The 14,574-nt window shown below is 43.6% G+C and overlaps 1 protein-coding gene across 3 annotated transcripts in view; it reads left to right on the forward strand.

The window, feature by feature from the left end:
* The window catches only part of Smarca2 (SWI/SNF related, matrix associated, actin dependent regulator of chromatin, subfamily a, member 2), a 167,495-nt gene that overhangs the window by 136,039 nt on the left and 16,882 nt on the right, over positions 1-14,574 (forward strand). For all 3 annotated transcript variants that reach the window (XM_051146287.1, XM_051146285.1, XM_051146286.1), the window contains exon 28: positions 7,657-7,874. In XM_051146287.1, the coding sequence (XP_051002244.1) occupies positions 7,657-7,874 (218 nt within the window). The remainder of the gene's footprint in view (positions 1-7,656; positions 7,875-14,574) is intronic.

The raw sequence follows: 14,574 nt of genomic DNA on the forward strand, positions 1-14,574 counted from the left end.
TATTTTTCCATTTAAATCACACTAGGAACAGGAAGCTACTTAAGAAATTGAGCATTCTGCTTTAGATTGAAGACGATAGTGATAGTAATTCCTGGAAAACTTGGTATTCAGGCAAAAGGACAGAAGGTAGTTGCTTTCCTGAAGGAAAACTGTAATGACATAAAGACTACCAAAGATTTTTTTCTGAGTTGGGGAAAAAGAGTGAATTTGAGCAAAACACATTGGATAGCTTCCTCAAAGGACAAAAACAAATCCAAAAGTGGCTCTGTGTAGCTTCAGATTCATTGGGGTTGAGGCCAGGGCTCTCTTTTTTCAGGCGACCTCCAACTACCATGATTTGATGTGTTGTGCTTCCTCATGTGTGTGTTCTCCTCCCTCCTGATGGGCTGGCTGTTCATGGCATCCTCTGCACCTGCTTCAAGAAGAACAAGTGCTCCACTCTTAGCACAGGCTCCTTGTTTTAATGCTTTTGTCCACAATGGGTGAATGCACAGACCAGAGAATTCGTCCTATGGTAGTAAACTGTGACCCTCGATCGGGGCTCAGTGACTTGTGGACTGGCCCAACCCAGAGAATACCAGAAGAGATGGTTTGATTTGCACTTTGCATTCATGAAGGTGCCATGGTATACCTACCTCTCCTGATGCGGTCTCCAGGTGTGTTCACAATCTTAATCATTGTACTTTTCTGTCTGCGTTAGCAAGCATCGCATTCAGTAAGCAATGACTTTGGACCAAAAGTTGGCTACTCCCTCTAGGTATTTCCTTGAAGTAGAGATGGCCTAAGCCTCCCTGCCTAGCCTTGCCCATGTGAAAAATGGGCAGAGGTCTTGGCAGTGGCTGGACAGGTGGTCTTGGGATACGAAGGTTGAACTGCATTTCTTGTCTTTGCTTGTTGTTTCTCTAAGGCTCACCTGGGGTGACAGATTCTCTCAGATTCTTTGCATCTAAGTTGGAATTCTGCATGTGCCTAGCTGTAAGTGCATGGTCTCAGTGGTCCCTGTGTGTTTGGTGGGGTCCTCAGGGTTGGATGCTTTGGAAGCTTCTACCTATTATAAGCTTTTATTCCCTTAGTAAAGTACTGAGCTTCAAAGTGAACAAAGGTGGGGTGGGGTGGGGTAGAGGTTGGGGCTTGAAACAGGGCCGTGGCATGTGGCACAGGGTGGCCTTGAACTTGTGATCATCCTCCCAAATTCTGAGATTTCAAATGTGTTCCATAATACCTAGCTGTTGGGTTCTTAGTGGGTTTCTTGGCTTGAAGTAACGTTGCCTTTCCCTCTACTTTTCCTGCTTTAAATTCCACATTGAAACCATGTACTTATATACTTCAGATCTCTTTGTTCCCCTCACTCGCACCCCAGCTCTTTAAATGGCTTCCTATGCCACTGGAGCCAAGGAAGCACCTTGGTTCATTTTGGTCTAATGGTAACAAGAGGTTGTTAAACAGAAACTTAAAAACCATTGGTACCAGAAATGCATTAAGCCCAGGCTGCTTGCTAGGTCTGGGGCCAGCATTGTATATTTCAGTCCAGTTCAGGGAGAACTGCAAGTGCAGTTGACTTTCCAGTTGCCTGCTAACAAATGCTTGAACTAAGTGAATGGTTGCATACCCTTAATCTCAGCACATCCGTAATCCCAGTACTCTGGAGCCTGAGGCAGGAGGATTGCCAGCTTAAGACCAGCATGCACTGCATGTCCAAACCCTGTCTTCAGATGAAGTAAGTGGGGGTCTTCTGTTGAGTGAATATGTCATCAGGCTGTCGCACCATTGTGTGGGCGGGAATCCTACTTTGTAAACTCTAGCCTTCAGATTAACCCATCCCTTAAACATGTGAGGCATTTGTTAGCAAGTAGACCATTTGAGATCTCTATGTGGGTATTTTCTTACACCATGGGCATTTCCTTAATAACAATAGATGGAGGGAATATGTGGGGTTTCTTGAGAGAGCTTATAGACATTGGGCAGGACAAGACTGAGCATGCCACCTGTTGGAATATTGAAAGACTTGAGTTCCAAAGGAAAGCCGCCAAAGCATCCTGGTATTACGAACACGTATAGACCTGTAGTGCAGTAACAATTGAGGATTCTCCTCAGTACATAAAGGATTCAGGATGCAGCTCACCACCCCCACCCGTCTCTGTGTAGCTTTGGCTGTACTAGACTTGCTTTTTTTGTTTGTTTGTTTGTTTGTTTGTTTTGTTTTGTTTTGTTTTTTGAGACAAAGTTTCTCTGTGTAGCCCTTGGCTGTCCTGGACTCACTTTGTAGACCAGGCTGGCCTCGAACTCACAGCGATCCGCCTGCCTCTGCCTCCCAAGTGCTGGGCTTAAAAGCATGCCTCCACCATGCCCAGCCTAGACTTGCTTTGTAGACCGGGCTGGCCTTGACCTCACAGAGATCGTCTGCCTGCCTTTGCCTCCCTGACTGCTGGGATTAAAGGCATGTGCCGCCACTGACACACTCAGCCAGGATTCGGCTTTTTAAAGGCACTACTGCTTTCTTAAGGATACGTATAGAATGTTTGATTCTCATCATTTTAAGTGGACATATCAGTAAAAGGCAGTGTATTCACCGTGTTCTGCAGCCCTCACACCAGGGCTCCTTGCTCTGTAGCCCAGGTGACCACTGAGCTCCTGGCCTATGATTGGCAGCTAGCAGTGTTTGTCCTTCCGTTTCTGGAGGATTTCCCTGGAGGGTATTCAGTTGTACGCACACCTTTCATAGTACTTTGCTTTAGGACAGTGTGATGGTTGAAACCTTAGCCATTGTCCCAAGTCTTAAGTCTGGAGTTCTGCCTAGGGCATTTACCGCCTTGTGACTGAAAGGCAGGACAGCAGGGTTGTTTGTTTGTTTGTTTTGTTTTGTTGCTGTTTCACATTTCTATCATAAGAACATGCCTTGAAATGGAACTGCAGATTCCCTTTTAAATTTTGCATTTTGGTTGTTAGCATTACTTCGGGTTTGGGGGCCATGTCTGCATTCTTAGTGTTCAGGGTCTCAGACATTAGACACAGCCTTTTAGGACCTTATGCTAGGCTTTGGAGATGGGAGTTTCCCCCGAGAAACCTTGGTAGTTTTTCTTCACATCCTTTCTTTAATGCATAGCCTGGTTCTGTCTCTCTGTGTCTCTCCCCCCTACCCTCTCTCTCTCAACTAGAGTCCCTATAGGATGAGCTTTTTCCACCACCACGGGGGGGGGGGGGGGGGCAGGGAAATAAACTTGCCAGTGAAGAGATACAACAAATACAGACAGTGTCAGAATATTCTTTCTTTGTTTGCTTCTTCTTTTCCATTTGCCATCTATAGTCAAGAATTGCGGCTTTACATGTTTCTAGAGATGGTTTGGGCCATGGTGAGGGGGCCGTGCCACAGTGCCTGGTGCATTCGGAGAGGCAAGGGTGGGAACAATGGGCAGAGTGGCTTTTTTGTTCACACGCCCCTGTTTACCTATTCACAATCGGGAAGCTGCTTTGCTCTGATGGGGGATGTCACGTGTAACTCCACCTCCCCCTTTCCTCCCCCACCCCCTCCGGCTGAGAAGGAGCATAATGCCTGCTTTCTAGACCTTCCGTCATTCAGTGAAAAGATGTAGTTGGCGTGTGTCGGGATAACAGAGGGCCACGATGGAAGCCAACACGTGTGGCTGACTACCTACCGGGGCTGCCATGTGCTTTGCAAGCCTCCGGTGTCGGCTTCACAGCAGCTGTTCCTGCATGGCCGCCTCCTGCCCATCCTTGTCAGAACCGCTGCTTTCTTAAGACTCATTGGAGAGCAAGCTTGTCCCTCCCTCGCTTGTGGCTTGTGCATGCACATCCTGTTCCGTGGAAACGTATTTTTCTTTTAAGCAAAATTGAAAGAAAGAAAGAAAGAAAGAAAGAAAGAAAGAAAGAAAGAAAGAAAGAAAGGAAGGAAGGAGATCGAGAAAGGAACCGGGTGGGGGAAAGAAGGTTGCCATCCAGTGGAGGAAGGAGTAATTTCCAGCTTCATGGGGGGGGGGGGGGAGCGCGCGCGCGCGCGCGCACACACACACACACACACACACACACACACACACACACACGCCCCCGCCCACCCGCGTGCCGCTGGCTGAAGTATGTTTAACTCTTTTAACTTGGCTGGGGCTTTTTAGCACCATATGGGCTTTTTTCGTGACATCCGGAGCCAAATGAGTGCAGTGTGCCTTTAAGGAGAGAGGTACCTCACCAAACTTCCCTGTAGTTGTGCCTCCCCATTTAGGTAGGGAAGGAAAGTGTTAATTTCTTATTTGTACACTTTTTTCCCCCGACTTCCTTCCTATTCACTTCATTAAATCTAGAGGCACTTCAGCATGGGGACCGTCTGTATGTTGAATTAGGGCTCGCACTCTTGCGCAACACGTCACCAGTCGGAAACTGGGGGTTTGCTTCTGTGATTTATTTCATTATTGTGCTGGTAAAAAGGTTTGGAAGGGAATTCTTTCTGGGGGTAGTACTTTTTGCATTGTGTAGCAAGTTTTTGTTTTTTGTTTTTGTTTGGTTTCTTTTCTTCTTCTTCTTCTTCTTCTTTTTTTTTTTTTTTTAATTTTTTTGTACCTGCCTCCCACCCCCAGCTAAGTTGTCCGTTGAGCTAGCTTAACAAATAATATTTTTAAATCCGAGAAGTCCCCATAATTTCCCTTACATGCAGGAGAAATCTTAAGTCTAACTCTCGAAGTTCGAAAAGCATTGGGGAATATGGAGAGAATTGATTTCCATTAGAAAAAGCCCCTTAGAAACACAGGACACGAAGCCCTGCATATAGATGTGTCCGGGTCTTTGGGGAGGAGGGACGATTTTTGTAGCTCTCTGCATTCCTGCATAAAAACCCTTAACTTAAGGGGATGGGGGAAAATGGTCAGTACTTGGCGTTCTTTCCTGTAACTCCAGAATTTAATAAGAATCTGCAGTATTAGCAGTTGTAATAAAAATTTGTTTGACTAGTTCTGTTTGCAATTTAATTTGTTTTCCTTTCCTAGGTACTCACAGGCGTAGAGATTTAAAAGTCCAAATATCACAAGCCTTTGCTTTGTTCCCCTTTCCCCAGAATTAAGGGGGGGAGGAGGTCAGAGCAGAAATACTCTTTTCACAACTCCACCCCCCCTCCTCACAGATCTCACTGAAAAGAAAAACAATGAAAAATTTTGCAGTATGAAAACCGAAAGTGAAATGTCACAGATATTCGGCATTTTCTTTATAAAGAAAAATAACACTGTATTAAAATACAGGGACCTGACAACAGGCACATGCTTTACTTACATGCAACTAATGGGAGGGGGGGTATTTTTTTTCTTCTGTGTTAAAAATCGTTTTAGACTGCTCCATAACCATGCAGCATATCTTTTCTTTAAAAAAAAAAAAAAAAAAAAAAAAAAACCAACTAAGATGAAGCATAAAATATAACAAAAAGCATATCTTGCTTTAATCTTTTAAAATACATTTGAATATTCATTTGTTTTCTTATTGGCTTAATTGTAAAAAATGCAAGCGAGAATCAGAAACCACCTGAGCTAAAATCTCTAATTCTGGTGCCTGGAATAATAAGGGGGGAACAATATGATAAGTAGTTGTCAATATTAAAACAGGCTGGAGGAGGAAGGCTTGGGGCCTGGTCGTAGGTAGAATGAAACAGCAGATTTGAGTATCCACAATCCTTCCAGTATTAAATTTTCAGTAAAATAAAATTACTTGTATATGAAAACATAGCCTTTCCCAGCTCTCTTTTTTTTCCTGATCAGCTGATGAAGAGACTAGCAGCTCGCTGCTTTGCTGGCTTGTTAATTTTATCCCCACTAACTGTGATTTCCGATAGCCGGCCTGCTGATAGTGGTAAGGTAAATATCCTTTTTCGTTGCCGTCTTGAAGATTCAGTAGAACTACATCCCAGGCATGTGTAGGTGTGTAACACATCAAAAGCCGCTGTTCTCCGGTATTTCTGTGTGCAACTGGGTGCTGGAGGAGAGCAGTACCATTAACTGTTGACAGGCTTGCATGCTGTATTTATGATTAACATGTTCAGCCTCCAAGATATGCGGGACAATTTCTTTCTCTTATCTTTGCTTAGCTGCAGTGTGTTTAGCTGTATAGTGGGTGTCCTGCTTTTAGGCAAATGAATATTAATGAAATAATGGGAAGCTTTTTTTTTTTTTCCTCCTTTCTCCTTTTTCTTCATAACTCATCAGGTCTCGCCTCCTTCATAGTGGTTATCTGAATACTGTAGGATCGTGATGGAAATTGTCTTTTGATTATTAAGGCCTGGGCTCAGGCTGTCCCTTAGGAGTCTGTCTGTGTGCATGTTGCTTCTTTGGATTAGCACATTGGAGAGTGCATTGGAAACATTTTTTTTTTTTTTTTAAATCCCACTGGCATTTTTAACATGCCAGGTTGTTTTGTGTTCTATACCAGGTTTTCTTCACAAAATCTTTCTTTTTCAGGAGGCATTGTACATAAGTGAAAGAAATTGTGTCTGAGCTGTAATCACTCTTTATATTGATTGTTATACTCACATGATCATAAATATTAGCCATGTTTGGTGCTGTGGAGAAATGAAGGTAATTGCCTTATGATTAGAGCTCTTTCAGCTAGGAGAGGATTGATTAGCATTTACATACTGGAGGCAATATTGAGAGGCCGAGGAGCAAATAGCAGCACAAGCTATTTGTGCGAGAAAGCAATCTCAAAAATGTAATGTTAAGGGTTTTTTGTTTTTTTTTTTTTAAAGAAAATTTCTTTTACATGGTCAGATTTTCTTTTGTCTGTTTGTTTTTTCCTTTTTTTCCCCCTTCCTTTTTTGTCCTCTTAATTTTTCTTATAAGTTTAGAGACCTACCGGGGGAAAAAAAGAAAAAAGAAAAGTTTGAACTTGTGGGTCCTGTCACATGGATCTTTTAGCCCCTCCTGAGCAGGTCTCCTTCATACCTGGCTGTTTTTATAGCTATTTTATTATCTCTCTGCACTAGTGCTGCTGGCTCTGATTTAAAGCAAGCGTTTGCAGGTAATTGGAAAAAAAAAAAGTGTTTTGCTGTTTGTGAGTGTGTGTGTTCTCTCTCGGGTGATCACATTGCGTCTCCCAAGGAATGTGGCTTCATTCTGCCCCTTCTGTTCCTCGTTTACTAATTTCTACGTTAGAACAAAAATCTGGATGGAGTTGTTGATTTATGTTGTGAATCATGAATATATTGATGTAAAACCTTAAGGAAAGGCCAGAGCTTGTGTGACTGTATAGACGTGTTCCTAGGGGATTATTTTATTTTCTACACTCACCCTTGGTTTTTATTTATCGTTACTGTCCTTATAGTAGTGGCACCATGGGAATATTTTGCTTATATTGAGATAAATTTTCTGTGGATTTAGTCATTTTCAAGCACTTGAACGTATAGATGCTTTAACACCGTCACTTTATTGTCAGTGTTTCAGGCCTTACAATATAGACTTTGGTTACAGATGTATTTCATCCAATATGGTGGTGGCTTTTTTTTCTTCATTGATGACTGTTAACTTTTGGTTATACTTTGCTAGTTTTGTTTTATTCTGTTTATTAAAGATATATGTATTTATACTCTTTATTATAAAGGTACGGATATGTTTGTCTCGATTATTTTCCTTACTCGAATTTTTTTTTTCCTCCCTTGTTTCTGGTTCACAGGCCATCGAAGACGGCAATTTGGAAGAAATGGAAGAGGAAGTACGGCTTAAGAAGAGAAAAAGACGAAGAAATGTGGATAAAGATCCTGTGAAGGAAGATGTGGAAAAGGCGAAGAAAAGAAGAGGCCGCCCTCCAGCTGAGAAACTGTCACCAAATCCCCCAAAACTAACAAAGCAGATGAATGCAATCATCGATACTGTGATAAACTACAAAGACAGGTGAGTGTGTGCCTCCTCTGTTTCCAGCAAGCCCCTGAATGGTAGGACTTAAGATATGCACCTGGGTTATAGGTTCTTTCTAATTTTCATTTTTATGGTTTTGTTTGGAAGGTGAGAGCTGCCTTATATCCTTGTGGAATGGCCAGTATTGTTATTTTGTATGATCGTTCTCCTTGTGTTGTTTTAAGTTGGCGGGAAATGAGATTAGAGGAATCTCATGAGGTTAAAGAAATCTAATCTGGAAAAGGATTCTTCAGGAGCTCTGATGAGAGAGGCAGACAGGATGACAAGGTTTTTGTTTTTGTTTTGTTTTCTTTTGAGCTTGATTCATTAGAAGAAAGAATTGCATATATATTCAAGTCAAATCTCTTACTTTAAGACCTTCTTTAAAAACTAGATACTTCCACAAAATAATTGTACTTCCCGCCTTTTGACACTTGGGTTTTTGAGCATTCCTTTGAGCTATGGTCTCTTGTGTTACTGCAATATGCACTCTGAGTAGTATTTCAGCAAATACACCCCTTGTTTATGGACTTTTTGGGTGTCACCAATAAGAAGGCGGTGCTGGACACAGCCAAGACTAATTTAAACAAATGAACGATTATTTGGAAACTGAGGCAAAAGACATTTGAGTATATCAGTCAAATCTATACGTTAACTAGTTATACTGTGCTGGAGTTAGTTGATTCCCTTACTTGCTTTGCTCTCCACTTGACACACTGTTTTCATTTGATACAATGACATTTTCCTTTGAACGTCACCTCTGGTTTCTGTGGAAAGCAGATAGGAAGCAGATACTTCTGTTCCCTAAATTGCATGATCATAGAAGTCAGTTGTTAGAGACCATGAGCTTCCACCAAGAACTCTTGGTGTTCTGTAGCCCCCTGGACCAAATGTGAACGGCTAGACTGTGCCAGGGGTTTTCCTCATAGCTTTGATGTATCACATGGGGGCCAGGAAGAGAGTGCTTGAAAGATTAGGTAGCATAAAAAAAATAAATTAATTAAAAATTTCACTGGGATTTTTCACTCTTAAGCCTCCCTAACCCATGTTGCATTTTCCGAAACAGTGATGGGGACAGGCAGAGAAAGGTGCATTGAGACGTTCAGAACTTCTTGTATCTCTGGACCAATCAAGGCCCCATAGCTCCATGCTTACTAGTTTCATTATTTTCTTTTTGGGCCCCCCCCCCAAAAAAATCTTTTAAATGTTCTGAAGTGGCCATAAAGGGCAGCCCCAGTCCTCCTGAGTTTAGATCACCTGCTCGTTGACAATCCAGAGAGGAAAACTTGACTCCTAGCCTACTCTTGGCCTGGAGTAAACATTTTGTGTGTGCAAATCAAGAATTAGTAGCTGTGAGGTTTCTGTTCACCCCCCAGTTCCACCTGTTGCTTTCCTGCAGGCGGGAGGCCTCATCTCAGCTTCTGCTGTGAGGAATTGCAACTTAGAAGGGAGTGTCACTCTGTAAGCACCTCTGACCTTTTTTTTTTTTTGCCTTTGTGTTAGGGGAGTGTAACATCTGTGTGTCTGGCCAGATGTGTGCTGGTCTTTAGCAGGTCTTTGATGATCACAGCGTTTGCTGATTAGTCTGGTTCTGCTGGAGCACTGAGAAGGGCTGAGAAAGGCTGTGGAGATTTAAAAGCTGGGCCTTTGCCTAGTGGCTGTTATTTCTTCTTTAATCACTAATGGGTCAGCACCTCATGGGTCCCCTGTTGCAAGCGTGTTGTTTTATTTGCGGGGGGGGGGGGCAATTTTATAATATTTCTGTTTCTTGACTCCCCCTTTGGAAAAAACTTACCTGGCAGCATTCTGCCAGTCTTCCCCACACCCCAACCAGGGAGAGCTCAGCTAGAGGGAAGAAATGGCTGTTCTCCTTACCTAGAATTCACAGGTTGTCTCGACTGTCTCCATACCATCCCTACCACCAATATGGAATATGAGTTGCCTGTGTTGCATAGCTTGTTAACCTTGCCTGCTGGCTGCATTTGTGTCATCCTGGTGTACATAACCGCAACGGACTTCCTTAGAGCCCATTCCCAAGTACAGAGCTGTGTGAACAGGACTCCTTTATGGCTGGGGAAGCAGAGCCCGGGGGCTCGCAGTACAAGCTCCTTCCTATGCTAGCCTCAGCTGCCTACATTTGAGTATTGACCCTGGTGTTCACTTAGCTGGGGCATTCTTACCTTCCCTGACCCTCAGTTTCCCAGTGAACACAGTAGAATAATTCCTGCCCCAGACTGCAGCATTGTTGTCATGGGTAGTTAATATAACCCCAGATGCTTTGAATAGTTTAATCATTAATTATCAAACTTTGAGCCTGTTTGTGGTTAATCAAGCAGGTGAAGGGTCCTCTGAGCACCATGAAGAGAATGTCCTTGGTTTCCATGGTTTTCGTTCCCAAAACAATATACAGTTTCACCAGAACTGATTTTTGAGCCATGGCTTTAGTCATACTGTAGGCAAAGGATTTTTAAATATTTCAGCATGCAGGTATTGAGCGGTCCTTCCTCATTTCCTGGCTTTATTTATTTGTTTATCGAGTTCTCCTTTAAAAAGCACCCTCCCAAGACTCACTTTGTTCATTCCTGCATTTTGAGGTACTTTCTGGAGATCATGTGCTACATTTCCCACCACGGCTTGCTTCGTGTATATCTCATGTTAGTGATCCTCCAGAAAAAGCAATGGACTCTATTTATATTTTGTATTGGTCTTACCAAACTTGGTTCTCAAGTAGGAGGCACTCAAATTAGGAGGGCCTTAATTAGATACAGTGTTGTATTTTTGGTTTGTTTTGGAAAGTGCCACTGGAAAAAATGTACATCTTGCTGTGTTGAGGTTTCTTCAGCATTAGAGTCAGTTACTAATACGGCCACTCAGTCTACCCTAAAAAGAGATGCCACCTGTACTAAACTCCGTCTAATAGTCCCGTCCAGTGTTAGGGTCCTGATGGCCATGTAGCTGCGCATTGTATGAAGTGGGACCTCCATCTATATCAACAGACAACTAAGAAGAATTAATTAGCTCTCAGGAGCAGTTATTTAGAAGTCCTTGCATGATTCTGGGACAGATGTGGCTTGGTATTTCTGTAAAGACTTAAAATAATGTAAGTGACTGTTTATTGCATTATAGTCTAAAGCATGACAGTTTAAAATGTAACCCCCAAAGAGCCGTTGACTTGGGTGATTTCGCCAATGGATGGCTGTGCGGCAATGCAGGGCTGTGACTACTACTGCCTATCATGTTGTTTCTCCCAAATAGAAAACCTTATCTCAAGGCATACTTTGCTTTGACTTAGTGAACATGCTTTGTCTTCCACTTGTTTTGGAGGCTGTTAACTACCATCTCCCCTTCTATAATTTTTAACCCCAGACACTCTAGTTCTTTGGAAAGCATTCCTCCTCTGTTACACCTGTACCTTTTAAAATCACCACGAGATGCCGTGGAGAATGAGGTGATGACTGATGCAGTAGCGCTCGTCCACATCTCAGGAAATGGCCTCCAGTTTAGCAGGGTGAAAAGTTCCTAGTGACAAACATGAAGACAGAAGTCCTGGGCTCAGGTGCAGCAGCACTGGTGACAGGAAGTTGTCCTCCCTGGGTCTGCAGGAGGAGGAACTTCTTGACTCCTCAGGACTGTCTTCAAGATGGCAGATGTTTATTCTACAAACTTGTCAGAGAATGTCACGGAATGTACTTTTTATAAGCTGGCATATTCAGCCAGGGCCACCCTCTTTGGGTAGAAATCCCCCCCCCACCCTGTTCTCTAAGTGACACTTAGACCCCCTCCTTAGGCACATTCTGCTCTTGTACTGCCCCCTTGAAACATGCTCCCGAGAGTTCCCACTGTACTCTGAGGGTATGGGCTGGTTTGCTTGCTTATTTTGGACACCGGAGTTCTGTGGCCCTGGCTCCAGCATCACTTATCTTTCTCCAGCATCCCTGACACATAGCCAGCTGATGCTGGACACATGGCACACACCATACATGTCTTTTCTAGAAAACTACTAAATTCAGCCTTGATCTAAGTAACATCACTACTATTCAACCATCATACACTGAGGCTCCCAAGCTCAGTGCAGCTCTACCCTGTAGCGTTTGTTCTCATCATTGGTCTTAATTGTTCCTTATTCTTTAAACAAGTATTTGCTCATCTTTCCATCTTCCTGAGGCTTTTCAAAGCCTAAGATGTGTCATAGGTTGTAAAGGAACCAGGACAGGGCCCTGTGACATGCCTTGGCCATCAGTGCAGGTTGACGTGAATATATTTACCAGCAATCCTCGAAGATGGTTAGGTGTCATTGAACTCATGTGGCAAGGCTACCGTGTTACCCAAATTCATCTGTCCCTTCTCAAGGTTATCAAGAAAGACTAGAACAAATACATGATGTTTGTAGCCCTTTCCCCATCTATCAACCTAGAAACCCTGCTGAAAAAGTGAAATGAGGTTAGCCTGCCTGCCATAGCTTTTTCAGAGACACCCCCCACTAGCACTTAATGATGTGATTTATCTTTGCTAAGTAGCCCCCTGGCCTCTGGGTAATTTAGTCTAAGTTCTCAACAAGGGTCAACATGAAGCCTACCAGTATCTGGCTTCATTTCTCATCTCAAAACAGGCATATTTGCCGCTCTTCAGCCTCTGCCTCCATCTTCACTGTCCGTGATTTCCTCTGCATTGTTGGCAGAAGCAATCTACGCTCTTTGAGGATGTAATTAGTTTACAGCTGGTCACTTGAACTCATTTGGAGCACCTTGATATGTTCCTTAAAAGAAAAGAAAAATCAACTCTCCTGTCGGGAGCTTCTGCTCCGTGTTTACTATGCCTTTCTTTTCAACTCTGTGTTCTCATTCCTGAAGAATTTACAACAGGAGTGTAATGTGTGCACATATCTTAACCAGCACTAGGCGACCGAGGCACGAGACAAACAGTTAGAGGCCAGGCTGGGCAACAGAATGAGACCCTGTCTCAGAAAACAAACAAAAACAACACACACACACACACACACACACACACACACACACACACACACACACACACACACAAAACAAAAACAAAAAACTCTGAGAATCCAGAAGCAGAATATGCATTTATACATTTTTTTAAACCTCTCTTGTCCACTGTATACATGGTTTGGAGATGAATTACTCGAAGGTACATTTCAGGAGACCTGCTGTCTGCACAGGGTGAGGACCTGGGGTCCAGCTCTGAAGATGACATGAAGCCGTGGGGAAGGCGGGAGGTTGGCTACAGTGCTGCCATACAGTGCAGGAGGCATGGCAGGAATGGCATTTGCCTACCTCCTGCCTCCCTGGACCGCATTGCTCCCACCCTCCCAAATTTAATAAGACCTTAGTGATGCCTTGACGGATGGCACAGGCTTCTGTGTTTAGTGCCTTTGACATTGGGGAAATCATTTCCCCACCCTGGAAGTATCCCCTCCACTGTTGTCAGGGCTAGCAATGCACTGCTAAGTCTAGCCATAGGGTCTTCATTCCTGGTCACTCTCCTGCCTCCTCTGCTCTGCACCACACAGGGAGGAACAATAGTGCTGCTGCTGACACAGAAGAGGGAAGTTGGGGAAGGCGGGCTCCTGAGAGCCTCACTACACCAGAATGCACTGATAATGTTTGCTTTTGTTTTTTGTAGAAAAGTCATCATAACAATGCTTTTCTGGGGGAGGGGGAGAAGGGGGTGGCAACATTTCATTATGTTATAGCACTTTTTTTTTTTTTAAAGGATGTAGTGTTCTAAACCCAATCACAATTGTCCCTGTTTAATCCCTACATACACTGGAAAGTAATTTGTAGCATTCCTTATTTCAGGTTGGACTGAGCCTATTTTTAAAGACCCACATTTAACTAGTCTGTTGTTTTCTTTCAAGGTTTTCTCTCCCAGAGCTCTTGTGGAAAATTCACTGGGGTCTCTGCTAGGTCAGAGACTGATGTTAACCACTCTCTAGGCTTCTCTCCAGGGGACGGCTGACACCGGAAACACACCTATAAAGTCTATCTACAAACCCAAATCTTTGGCATAATTTAGCATCCATTGTAGTCTGTGAGGTTTTTGTTTGTTTGTTTGTTTTTGTTTTTTGTTTCCCAAGCCAGTCAGATTCCCGACCTGTATCAGAGCAACTGGATTTTTTTTTTTTTTTTCTGTTAGTTTCTCTTTTGTTTAGCACCTGGCACCTCTGTTAGATTGCAGCCTCTGTTGGCCTCGAGTCATAGAACTGGGGCCTGATTTCCTCAGAATTAGTTACAGTGTATTTTATAAAATGCCCAGGGTGCTGTTCACGTCCTTCCTAAGGTTCCGCTGCTGCTAGGTCTTCTGAGCAAACCAGGTCTGCTTTGGCCTCTGCATCAACATCATCACGCGGAGGCCCCAAATAGGGAACAGTAGAAGTCTTCCGGTCCATCCCTCACTTCTAAAGTCCCCTCCCCCACAAAGGCTCTCCAAGGCAAGCCTCCTCCTCCATCACCATACTGTCTCCCTGTGACTCTGGAACCCTGGGCCTGGAACGGGTGCCTCTAGTCTTCTTCTTTCTGAGGCACACATCTCTCTGATCATATCTTCTGTTCTTTAAGAGCTTCCAGACCCCTGGCTTAGAAAGAGTAGCTTTGCATGTTGGGAGCATAGCAACTTTACGGTTTGGTTTTCCAGCACGGCCCTCCCCATTCTCACCTGGCTTTCAGGCATTCTGGTTACT

Source organism: Acomys russatus, chromosome 5 (assembly GCF_903995435.1).
Source record: "Acomys russatus chromosome 5, mAcoRus1.1, whole genome shotgun sequence".
NCBI lineage: Eukaryota > Metazoa > Chordata > Mammalia > Rodentia > Muridae > Acomys > Acomys russatus.